The sequence below is a fragment of the Epinephelus moara genome, chromosome 22 (assembly GCF_006386435.1).
Source record: "Epinephelus moara isolate mb chromosome 22, YSFRI_EMoa_1.0, whole genome shotgun sequence".
NCBI lineage: Eukaryota > Metazoa > Chordata > Actinopteri > Perciformes > Serranidae > Epinephelus > Epinephelus moara.
Genome location: NC_065527.1, coordinates 23,856,260 through 23,869,809, shown reverse-complemented (window position 1 = coordinate 23,869,809; position 13,550 = coordinate 23,856,260). Strand labels below are relative to the sequence as shown.

The 13,550-nt window shown below is 40.1% G+C and overlaps 1 protein-coding gene across 1 annotated transcript in view; it reads right to left on the bottom strand.

The window, feature by feature from the left end:
- Positions 1-2,258: 2,258 nt before the first annotated feature.
- Positions 2,259-13,550, bottom strand: part of LOC126384372 (transmembrane protein 42) — a 15,263-nt gene continuing 3,971 nt past the window's right edge. Inside the window, exons 2-3 of the mRNA XM_050035401.1 lie at positions 8,140-8,286; positions 2,259-7,816 (exon numbers count right to left, since the gene is read on the bottom strand). Coding sequence (XP_049891358.1) covers positions 7,673-7,816; positions 8,140-8,286 — 291 coding nt within the window. The 3' untranslated portion in view covers positions 2,259-7,672. The remainder of the gene's footprint in view (positions 7,817-8,139; positions 8,287-13,550) is intronic.

Below are 13,550 nucleotides of genomic sequence, written 5' to 3'. Positions count from 1 at the left end.
CTTTATGTTTTTTTTGTGGATACTTTATTGACTTTGTTTGTCTGTTTTCTTTATACTTAAAGATAAGATCTAAATTTTGGATCCTTCATTTTAAATTCGGGGACATATATATGATACTGCACAAAACACTTGTAATGAACATACTCTGGTGTAAGTTTCCAAAAAACAGAAATATACAGTAAATGATTTTACAGTAAATTTTTTATTATTTATTCACTCTTTCTTTGTATTTTTGTGGCCCATCATTAGAAAACATCTAAAAAATGTGGAAAAATAAAATGTTTACCCCTAAAAAAACCACACAAATACCTTTTTAATATCTTAATTTGAATGATTGCTTACTTTTAAATTCCAAGTACAGATTTCTATAGGTTAAATACAGAAAAATATTTTAATTAACATACATTTCATGGTTGTTTTATTGACTCATCTTATTTTTATTTTGGCAGATAATGTCTTCCATTGTAAGAAAATTTGGATGTTGTATTTTAAATTCAGGGGCCCATTTGATAGTGCCACCCAACTTGTAGCCTAATGAACATATTCCGACAGTCTGACAGCAAAAGTTACCACTAGTTATGTTACAGTTACCACTAAATTATGGAAAAATACCATAAACTTTGGTTGTACAACACCCTTTGTGTTTTTGGGGTCAATCATTAGAAAACATCTCCAAAATTTGAAAAGAAACAAAAGCAAACAAAACACATTGAATTTCTTCATTTCATTGTTTGTTTTTTTTAATTACAAGTACAGATTTATTGAGGTAAAACACAGAAAAGTGTTTTAAATTTACATTGATTTTTTTTTTGTTTGTTTACTTTTATTTTGGCAGGTCTTACTTTGTAAAAAATTGGAGGACCCTTAATTTTAATTGGTGTACATTTGAGAAATATTTTTGAATTTTTTGAAAATTAAACTTTTACCCCTAGAAATTAGACCAAACAAAGAAATAAGAAGAAGAGAAATTTAGAATTTTAAATTCAGGAACATATTTGTTAATACAGAGTCACCCAACTTGTAAAGAACACACCCCGACAGTCTGATGGTAAGTTTCCAGAGTTACCATTACATTACAGAAATATAATTATTTTTAATTGTTAATTTTTTTTTGTTTTGTCTGTAATTTTGTGTCCCATCATTAGAAAACATTTGTAAAACCTTTTCTCCTAAAGAAATATAATAAAAAAAACACACAAGAATACTTATAGTACACATTAATTTCTTAATTTGAACATTAACTGTTTTTAATTACAAATACAGATTACACAGAAATGATCTAAATTTATATTTATTTGGTGGATATTATGTTGAATTGGTTATTCAGTATACTTTTATTTTGACAAATATGGTCTTTGTGAAAAAGGATGGCATGCCAAAAAGGACATATTTGATACGTTAATGTCAAATTACAAATCAGTATTGCAGGCGCAGTGTTTTATTCACTGTCCATTTTCCATTCACAGTAAAATATAGTAAATTATCTACAGTGAATAACAGAGTTTGGCTGTACTTATATATACTCTTATATATACTATACTTTCCCCCTTAACTTTGATAGTTAGTTCTTCATCATTAGAAAGCATCTGTGACAGACACATGTTGTAGTTAAGATTGGATAATTCTATGAAATCACAGTGTATAGTATACATATATTGTGCATTACAATGTATATGAATTGAAAGTATAATGTCATAAAGTATAGATTTCTTGATAAAAAACAAAAAAAAAATTTAACATTAGGCCTATATTTTATGCCTTGGCTGATTAGCTCTCTTCAATTTTGAGAAACAAAGACTTCCTTAATAAGAAATTGCACACCTAACAACCGTTAATGATAAAAAAACCTTAAACTTAATTCTGTCTTCAGTGCAGAGGCATGTTCTTATCTGCCATGTTACTGGAGTGCATCGCATCTTCCATTCTCACGAGAGGTATTTAAAGGAGGAGAGCTGATCTAATGGAGCATCGCTGCATAAGTAGATGTAGACTAGCTCAAGGCGAACATTACATCCAGCTCCATTAACTACAGTGAGCACACTCCTCATTACACGTTACTGTGTTTGAATGCAAAGAGAGGACACCGAGCTAAATGAGTACAAAGTCCCTGTTTGCTGCAGGAAAACACAGACCATCACATCTTTGATGTCATTGTGATTCACATCTAGTCCCATTGATCTGGAAGCAGAAAAGCTCCAAGAAACTTTAGTGTTTGATGAACACAGTCGTCATGAGGACGTACTCAACATCTTCCCAGAGCCAACAATATGTGAGTGACGGAGATGAGAATCTGGTTTGTCAGATGAGATGTTTATTTAATAATTCAACAGTGTTTTTTCTCTCAGTGCGGATGGAAACATACACATCCTCTTTAAGTGTTTCCTATGAACAGAATATATTTACACTTTTACAAATGTCTGTTTCACATACTCTGTAAGACACATCATGATGGTTTATAACAGGGCAAACAGAGTCACTCCCTCTAATCAAGCTATGTCGATTTGTGTTAAAAAGTTGAACATAATGTGTGGCCACCTTCAGATTAAAGTAGTGACTGATCTGCACACCCTTTAGGTTAAAGAGTACCAACAAACTAATGCAAAATCAGTTCCTTCCATTATTCTCCCAAGAGACGAGTCAAAATTGATAAGTGTTGATAAATCTACTGCCGTTTTCTTGCAGTGCAGCACATTAACTCGTCATTGTGACACACCGTGTCAGGTCAACATTGTATGTCAGTGGTTTTCTAATCTCTCTGTACAGCCACATCAACAGTTTATGTGCACAAGGATATAAATACATCACACTCAGGGCCATGCGGCTGTCACAGAGCTATAAATGTGGCTTCTGCAAAGCTCCAACTGGTTATGTTACAGTGAAAGTGGGTTCACAGGTAGATGGTTTACCCTCGTATGTCATGCTGTTAACTGGAGGAAAGCCAGGCACCAAAAAATCTTCAGAGTCAAAAGCAAAGATTACAGATATTAAAGGTAGGTTAAAGGAGCAGTTTGACATTTTTGGGAAATTCACTTTGTCACTTTGTCATTGAGATCAACACCATTCTAATGTCTGTACGATAAATATGAAGCTCCAGCCAGCAGCTAGTAAGATTAGCTTAGCACAAAGAATAAGGACGGGGAAACAGCTAGCCTGGCTCTATCTGCAGCTAACAGAACCTACAATAGGCCCAGTTCAGATAAAAATGACGAGACAAGGCGAAACATGCAACTACTTACAATGCGCCATTCTGCAATGTTCTAAAAACCTGCCGGTTCACGTCAATGCAACCAGATGAGATGGTGTGTCATCTCTAAGCAACAACTGTCTGTACTACCGTTCTGATTTGCAGCTTTTCAGGCTTATTTTGAGGCTGAATATAACTTGTAGCTTCTTAAAATATGAATGAGGATAGTGATAGTTAGATACTGGCTACAGTTGCATTTGTAGTAGTGATGAAACAGTGACCCACCGTCCGATATCAGCACACCGTGAGGACGGGAACAGAGGGCTCGACGGAGACGGAGCACCTGCTGCAGAAAGCAAACGTATCGTCTGCGTTTGTTTGACTTGACCAGTGGACTTCACTACAAGCTGATTAGCTGTTAAAACAGGTGACGTGCTTTAAGTTCTAAAACCAGCTGAGTTGCAGGTGACACCATCAGCTGGCCTGAGTCGAGCTCAGACTTGCTAGTTCACACTGTTGCAACTTTTCTCTGCAATGTTCTTAAACGGCTTCATCTCTTTGCAAATAATCATTCTGAACTGGGCTAGACTGGTTAGCTTAGCTTAGCTTAGCTTAGCATAAAGACTCCAAACAGAGTGAAAAGCTAGGCGGGTCTTTCTTCTCTCCCTACATGCTTCAGCCCTTGCTTCATACAGAGCAAGTACTCTACTTCGTGCTGACGTTTTCACTTCTGCAGATATTCATATCTAAACCAATCAGACGCAACCAAAAAAATCTCAGCTAAAAAAACGCTATGCCTCCAAAGCACTCTCAAACGCTCCCAGCTGAGCGTTTCCTGAGGAGCGCCTGGCGTTTCCAGCTGTGAAAAAACGCTTTGGTGGGCAGGGCCTAAAGATCACGAAAATGTTTGCTAGCCCGCTGGTTGCCTGGCAACCTAACAGTGGTGACATGACTCCAGGAAGATATAATCCTACACATAACCCTCTGTAAAATCACAGATTGTTGTTTTTACCCTTCAGTTTTTACACAGATTAAACAATTTAGATATAATGTGTTAATTTGGGAGCTTTAGAGGTGCTGATAGGTGTATTTTATTACCTTTGGATAGAGCCAGACTAGCTTTCCGGTCTTTATGCTAAGCTAAGCTAACTGGCTGCTGGCTCCAGCTTCATATTATCAGACAAATGTAAGAGAGGTATCAAACTTATCTAACTCTCTGCAAGAAGGTGAATAAGCACAACTTCCCAAAATGTTAAACTATTCTTTTAGATAATGCAACACACCCAGGATGCCAAAACGTGGAGGCACTAACAGCTAAATTCTGCGTGTCTGTGAGTGATCTCCACAGCTAAAGAATCCCGCGCGGTGATTGCAGCCCTGCTATGAAACATCACTCAGCCAGCCTTTAACATGAGAGCTGTATAATCACATTGTCACTGCAGTCACATTGATAGGGATGCATGTAAATCACATGATACAAAACCTGCACAGCAGCGGCTGGAAGGACATCTCATATATTTGTGCGTTGCTGCTGTGGAATATTACAGACAGATATTATAGCTACCGTTATGCATTTATATCATGATATGTATCCAAACAACAGCAAAATGTGATCTTAAAATACCATTAAGTAGAGCAACCTTTCATGTCAAACCCCTGTATAGTAGTAGTATATGCACTTAGCTGAGTTATGCTAACAGAAACGTCCCTCTAGCATCATGTATTGCCATTTTCTATGCTCAATTATTAATGCTTAAAACTCCCTCGCTGTTACACACATCACAGTGTTATGAGATTTAAAGGAAGTTTAATGTTATTGCACTCTGACGACTCCAGGGATGTAGAGGGAAGCTTTTAATGAAGCAAGCTGTCTTTGAAACCCAGAGGGATGATGGGTGATGGAGAGGCTAATATGAGATTGCAAGAACAGGGTGCATAAAGCTCAACAAGCAACCATGAGGCTGTGTGGTTTCGCTTACACTGGAGAGACAGTTTGGACACTGAAGTAACAGGATTGTGAGATTAATAACATGAAGCAGCTCACAGGGACGTCACTCTGTTGTGGACTGACACTCCAGAATGCTTTGGTGTGAGATATTTGAGTTCAAGCCTCGGTAGGAACATGCACACGTCTGTCACGATATGGAAGAGCAGCTGCCTCTGAATTAAAACCTATCATATCTTGAGGTTCAAGCTGTCAAGAAAGGCAAGTGAAAAGTAAAAGAAAGACCCAGGGTGGAGCCTTTCAGCGCTACATTAGTATTATTACTCGTGAAAATATGAGTTTGCCTCATCAGTTAAGTGCTTCATTTATAACTTCCCCTCAAGCATGCAGCATAAAATGCATCAGTGTAGGATGTTTACAGTGAGTGTCAGAGTAACTTAAGGAAATGTGAGAGTTAAGAAAGCTTTGGTGATCTGACGGCTGCGATATATAATGCACAGGCTGATGCACAGTGACATCACGCACATAGCCAGTGATGCTATTTGTCCATTGCTCATGAGCACGGCCCAAAAGACTCCAGATCAGTCTGTTAGTGTGCACACAGGTTCTCAAATTGTATTGTATTACTATATCTGTCTCTCCCTTTAAAGAAGCAGTTCAGTTCAGTTCATTTCGGGAAATGCACTTAATACCTTTCTTGGTGAGAGTTAGATGAAAAGATTGATACCACTCTAACATCTGTACATTAAATATGAAGCTGCAGCCAAGAGATGTTAGCTTAGTTAAGCATAAAGACTGGAAACCACTAGCCTTCCTCTGTCCAAAGGTAACAAAATCTGCCTCTCATTTGTTGAATACGCACAAAAATCGTGTATAAAAAAAACACTATTTGTACTAAAATTAAACAAACAAGACATAACGTATAAATTAGCTTTTTGTGTAAATTTGATTGCTAAGGCAATATTTGCGAATATCGTGACCCACCCTAGAGCTCTGTGGCTCGCCCACTGTACCTATGCGATCAGCCCCCCTACGCTCCTTTGGTCCGGCGGTGGAAGCCCTGAAGAAAATGCTAAGTTAGCATTTAGCTAGTTATGAAGTGATAGATTAAAAAAGAGAGGCGGCTAGCGGAGGGGTTATGTTGTGGTCACACCAAACGTGATGTAAATTTTCGCATCACATTACTCACGTATGTTTTAAGGCTAGAACACTTTGTGTTGACTTGGTCAGTACGCGCAAATAACTCCCATCATACATGCGTGAAATCGCTGGATCGATGAATGAACTTCTGCCAGTGCGTCCTCGGAGTCATACATCCCCGGAGGAGCTCAATGCTGATTGGCTATTACGGTGTGAATTGGTCTCCCGACTCTCATGTGGGGCATTTTTTGTTGTGTTTTTGCCTTTATTGATTGGACAGCTGTGGATAGACAGGAAAGGTGGGAAAGAGACATGGGGATGTCATGCAAAGGGCCGGTCGGAACTGAACGCGGGCAGCTACAAAGGTCGAAGCCTCTTGGGGCGCACACTCTACCTGGTGAGCTAGAGGTTGGCCAGTATCATATAATATCTACTTGTTAGATACAACAATCAAATCAATATTTTCTCCACACATACTTCTTTGCTATTGGTGGAGGCTGCGACTTCCCTAGTCAAAATTCAGTAAAGTTGAACTTGGTTGAATGCCACCTGATGCCCAGATGCAAATTTACTTTGCCACTGGAAGCAAATGTTTCATTTGCCCCTTAGCTCGCAGTGAATGAAGTGAACGGAAGGAAAGTTAAATTTGTGACCGTGCCCTTAGAGATGCTGGTAGACAGATTTTGTTACCTTCAAACAGAGGAAGGCTAGCTGTTTCATCCACTTGTTATGCTAAGCTCACTAGCCACTAGCATTTGCTTTACATTCATTTCACAGACATGACAGTGGTATCAGTCCTCTCATCTAACTCTCAGCAGGAAAGCAAATAAGTATTTTTCCCAAAATGTCAAACTATTCCTTTCAGCCTCTTCCCCTCCTTAACATCTGTTCTGTTAGCTCATGAGTTTTTGTGCTGCTGTTGACTGAAAGATTCCCCAAAAGAAAAGTAAAGCTAGTATCATTTTTGCTTCATTTTAAGCCTGTGGACAAAGATGATTTTAGAGCTTCTGGGAAGCTGGCCGCAGGCATCCATTAGCTTGTCTCCACTAGTCAGATTGTAGCTGCGCCATGGTCAGACTGGCTGAAGGCCAACATCTCCTGTGATTTTTAGAACAGGCCTAAACAATGCTGCGCCACAGCTGAGGCAGCAGTGTTTCTCAGCCTACCTGAAGAATAAACAGCAACATTACAAATCAAGCTTTTCCTCCCCATCAGGGTGGATTCATTTTGAGTGCCATTTCGTTAATCAGGAGACCATTTGTTTAGTAAAACTATTGATTGGGGGAAGATTAACATCAATTTTTTCTTGGCTAGATCTTAAAATCAGTGGAAATGCAGACCATGAACACACCGCATACCACAGCCAGCTGAGCCAGGCTGAACACTAGTGGAGACAAGACTTATTATTCATCCTTGGCGCCTGCATCATGTTGCCCATCCTGCGGTGAAACCCTCTGCAGTACCAACAGGCCAGAGAACGTCAGGGAGACCCCAACCCACCACAATGTTATCTGGGCTTCACCAAAGATCAGCTGGCCCAGGAAAGCCTGCAGGAGGAGAAAGAAAATCAGGGTTTCTTCTGAGTCAAAGTAAATCAGTCTCTACAATAAAAGCCAGTAAGGATGCCTTCAGGGGACATGTAAAACAAGGAGTTGAACTTTGACAAGAAATTCCTGTAAGAGGCCTAAATCACTGCGACAAAGTATTTCTGAATATAGTCCAGCCTATTTTCTAAAATAAAGCAGCTTATATAAGAACGACAGGATGTAAGGTCACTCTGAAATTAACTTACACTCCACTACAGTCTGATGTGAAGCACTGTGCTTAGAAAACAAGTAGTAAGAGTCCTGTAAGAGAGACTGGTACTCACGGAAGATATGAAGTTGGAGGCGGTGGTGGTCACAGTGGTTCGGGTGGAGGAAGAAGAGTACCTGAGTGCTTTGGCAAGGAAGGTCCACATCACAGCATTGCAGGTGAAAAGCAGCCCGCCGCACAGCAGCCTCAGAGGGATATGGAGCTGAGGAACAAAAAGAGACACTTATTAGTTGTTTTGTGTCCACTTAATCCTGTAAAAAGAGTACTGTGCAGCAGAATGCAGCAGTGTTACCTTATCATAACGTATTATAGGCTTTATATAATAGACATCCGTATGTACAGAGGCATAGTTTTCATTTTAAAGGACAACTTCGGTATTTTTCAACCTGGGCCCTATTTCCCCATGTGTATGTGTGCGTATGATTCATAGGTACGACTCGTTCTAAAATTGGTTCAGTATTGAGGGAGGCGGATGCAACCGGAGCAACGAAAAGACTAAAACAGTAACGGGGGCAAATACATCCCGTATAAGTTTGCGCATTAAAAGTGCTTTTTTTCGCCACTGACCGGTTCAGATTGCCATTGCTATGAGTGCTACGAGCGGAGTCAGCTGTCAGTCAGTGTTGGAGCAGAGATCCGCCTCCCTCAATACTGAACCAATTTAGAACGAGTTGTACCCATGAATCATACGCACACATACACATGGGGAAATAGGGCCCAGGTTGAAAAATACCGAAGTTGTCCTTTAAAGGCGCTGTATGTAAGAATGTGGCCAAAACAGTTACTGCACTCAAATTCAAAATACTGGGCCAAAACAGTTACTGCACTCAAATTCAAAATACTGCAGCGAGTCGTGTCAACCCCCCTTCCCCTACAGATTGGAGGTTGCTGGACAGCGGCACGCTGGAGACTGATTTGTTTGCCCACAGGCGGCTGCTGTGGCAGGGCCGCGTCCTTGATCTTCAGTTTTCCAGCGGACCGTTCGAGCAAGTCCGGCTTCTCTGCTGCTAACCCAGCGGACCGTTCGAGCAAGTCCGGCTTCTCTGCTGCTAACGCTGCTGCCGGTATACAGCTGAGAAGTAGCCGGCTGCTAATGCTATGTACCGGGACACTGCTAATGCTGCTTGCCGTGCTGCTGTAGCTCAGTCGTAACTGTAACTGATGCTGAGACTCTACTGACTATGTGACTGGTAGACAGCGGAGGGTGGCGCAACAGGCCAAAACACAAATTCAAAGCATAGACATGATTTGCGAATATTCTAGCTGTACTATTGTTGTCGGTGAGATCAGTATGTTATATGAACATTATTCCTTAGTCTCTGTGACATATTAGGAGGATTTTACGACTATTTGCTTTAGATTTCTTACATATACAGTGGTGTGAAAAAGTGTTTGCCCCCTTCCTGATTTCTTACTTTTTTGCATGTTTTCCACACTTAAATGTTTCAGATCATCAAACAAATTTAAACATTAGTCAAAGATAACACAAGTAAACACAAAATGCAGTTTTTAAATGAAGGGTTTTATTAATGAGGAAGAAAAAAATCCAAAGCTACATGGCCCTGTGTGAAAAAGTGTTTGCCCCCCAGCTCCTGTTAAAACATAACTGTGGTTGATCACACCTGAGTTCAATTTCTGTAGCCACACCCAGGCCTGATTACTGCACACCTGTTCCCAATCTAGAAATCACTTAAATAGGACCTACCTGACAAAGTGAAGTAGACCAAAAGATCCTCAAAAGCTACAGACATCATGCCGAGATCCAAAGAAATTCAGGAACAAATGAGAAAAAAAGTAATTGAAATCTATCAGTCTGGAAAAGGTTATAAAGCCATTTCTAAAGCTTTGGGACTCCAGCGAACCACAGTGAGAGCCATTATCCACAAATGGCGAAAACACGGAACAGTGGTGAACTTTCCCAGGAGTGGCCGGCCGACCAAAATTACCCCAAGAGCGCAGCGACGACTCATCCAAGAGGTGACAAAAGACCCCACAACAACATCTAAAGAACTGCAGGCATCACTTGCCTCAGTTAAGGTCAGTGTTCATGACTCCACCATAAGAAAGAGACTGGGCAAAAATGGCCTGCATGGCAGAGTTCCAAGACGAAAACCACTGCTAAGCAAAAAGAACATTAAGGCTCGTCTCATTTTTGCCAGAAAACATCTTGATGATCCCCAAGACTTTTGGGAAAATATTCTGTGGACTGACGAGACAAAAGTTGAACTTTTTGGAAGGTCTGTGTCCCATTACATCTGGCGTAAAAGTAACACCGCATTTCAGAAAAAGAACATCATACCAACAGTAAAATATGGTGGTGGCAGTGTGATGGTCTGGGGCTGTTTTGCTGCTTCAGGACCTGGAAGACTTGCTGTGATAAATGGAAGCATGAATTCTGCTGTCTACCAAAAAATCCTGAAGGAGAATGTCCGGCCATCTGTTCGTGACCTCAAGCTGAAGCGAACTTGGGTTCTACAGCAGGACAATGATCCAAAACACACCAGCAAGTCCACCTCTGAATGGCTGAAGAAAAACAAAATGAAGACTTTGGAGTGGCCTAGTCAAAGTCCTGACCTGAATCCTATTGAGATGCTGTGGCATGACCTTAAAAAGGCGGTTCATGCTCGAAAACCCTCCAATGTGGCTGAATTACAACAATTCTGCAAAGATGAGTGGGCCAAAATTCCTCCACAGCGTTGTAAAAGACTCATTGCAAGTTATCGCAAACGCTTGATTGCAGTAGTTGCTGCTAAGGGTGGCCCAACCAGTTATTAGGTTTAGGGGGCAAACACTTTTTCACACAGGGCCATGTAGCTTTGGATTTTTTTCTTCCTCATTAATAAAACCCTTCATTTAAAAACTGCATTTTGTGTTTACTTGTGTTATCTTTGACTAATGTTTAAATTTGTTTGATGATCTGAAACATTTAAGTGTGGAAAACATGCAAAAAAGTAAGAAATCAGGAAGGGGGCAAACACTTTTTCACACCACTGTAGCTCCTTTAACACTGGGGGGACACATATGAAACGGGGGTTTGGGAGGTCCTCTGCCAGAAAATGTTTAGCATCAACCACTTACTTACCTGCATTCTGAATTTTTCTGCACCAATTTGTCAATTTATGGTGTAAATGTCTTTAATTTTGTCAAAATAAAAGTCCTCTGCTACTTTTCCGTTTTTTGGAGGGATGGAAAAACGCACATGCTCTAAATATTGACGGTAACGTCCTCTGTGCCCTGTTTATGTAACACTTTCATGTTGTGGTTGCCGGAGGTGCAACAAGTACTAGCTACATAGTTAAAAAAATTGGGATTAGTAAAATGCATCATATTTCATAAACTGGCTATGTTTCGTGTGTAAAATGAAAATATCTAGGGATGCGCATGATTAGTTGTCTTAACGATTAAACGTCTGCCCCTTTGCTAGTCAGCACCAGAAATATGAGACGGTTAATCCAATTAGTGTTTTATAATGTACAAGGCCGCTTAACTCTTATGCATCCGCCCGCCACTAGTGGGGGCTACAGAGCCGTCAGATAGCAGTCCCCCGCCCCGTGGTAATACTCGAGTAGACTGGAGTTTAAAAAAAAAAAAGCACGGTGGGAAACTGGAGAAATGTTCTCTTGCAAAACCAGCACGGGTTGGCAGTAATTTGATCTAGAAAATGAAAACAAGGTAGCATGTAGGCTGTGTCAGAAAAAAATGGCATATAATCACTCAACTGGAGCAATGCACAACCACATTCAACTCAAGCATTTGGATGTTAACCTGCACAAAATGACGGCTGCTGCTACTAGCGGTGCTAGCCACACTCAGACCAATTTGACATTGTTCACCCAGAGGTGCTGTGATCCTGAACTAAACTTTGTTGAAGGTAAAGCTTCAGGAAGTTAATGGAATATGTTGAGTCTGAATACACCTTGCCGGGACCGTGACTTTTTTCTGAGTGTGTGCCTTTTTTTAGACTCCTCAACTCTAACAACAAACTTTTCGTTTAGTCGACAGGGAAATTAGTTGCCAGGAACATCCCTAGTAAAAACTACAATACTTCAAACAGAAAACTACTGGAGTAGACGTAGCTGTGACATAAACTGGGAATGCAAGTGCAGCAAAAGCACCTAAAATTGCACTAAAGTAAAAGTATTTAGTTACATCCCACCACTGCAAATATCAGATCTAACACCGTGTTAAGTATAAAATTGGGGGAGATTGTTGTTGGTCGTCACATTCAAAAGATAATGTTTGTACTGAAATCTACAGAATTGGGGTCAGAGGTCACCTACAGGGTCATTTCAGGAGTAGACACATAGCAATGGGGAGAGAGGACTCTCAGTGTTTTTCATGTCAAAATTTAAATATCCAGCTCTTCTGTTACTAAATACAATAAAACCATTATTTCCATTAAAACGTACAAAGGAAGCGGTATAGTTTTGAGAGGTTTATTCATAAACCAGGCTACAACATGTGGTTGTTAGTTTATTTGCTAGCAAAAAAAAATCCCATTTGGGGATGCTTGTTACATTTTTTGGGGGCATTGGCTGTCACATGTATTGTTGTTTGTATTGTTGTTTTAGTGTCATATAAAGATGAAGAATATACTATACTGTTAATGAGTTTTCCTGCTTTTGTTCTCTTGATGCATGAGCTGAATGAATACTGAAATGAAATGAAATTTATTTTTAGGATTGCTTCCTTTTGTTATTTTTCCCTGTTAAATCAACGTAGAGACAGCTGATCCCATAACGGGGACGGGTGTCACAAGTGCACGAGACATATTTAACAGTCAGTAACTTCTGAACAGAGGAAGCTTAAAGGGATAGTTCAGATTTTTTGAAGTGAGTTTGGCTGAGGCATTTATCCAAAGTCAATGTATTACCTACAGCAGCACTCCCAGTTTGGGGAAGCAGACTGGAGTAATGACACAGAAGCTAAGCAATGTACTGCAGTGGACAGTGGGGCACCAATTAAAAAATGTTCCACCTACAACAATCAAAACCAGTTTAAATGTACACTATATTTAGAGTATTTTCACTGCTTTACCTTAATGTCAGACAGCGATTTCTGACTGAGAACTGAAGCTGCTATACCACTTTGATTAAGAGTGATTTAACATTGCTGAACACAGGAGCTGCTGGTCTATCACTGCCTCAAACAGTTATTTGTTTGTGTTATTGTGTGACATTGGTGTTCAGACCAGAGTCACACAAGCTAACTAACTGATCAAGGCAGCGGTAGACCAGCAGCTCCTGTTATTGTTTTTGTCAGTCAATCAATCAATCAATCAATTTTATTTATAAAGCCCAATATCACAAATCACAATTTGCCTCACAGGGCTTTACAGCATACGACATCCCTCTGTCCTTATGACCCTCGCAGCGGATAAGGAAAAACTCCCCCAAAAAAACCCCTTTAATGGGGAAAAAAAAACGGTAGAAACCTCAGGAAGAGCAACTGAGGAGGGATCCCTCT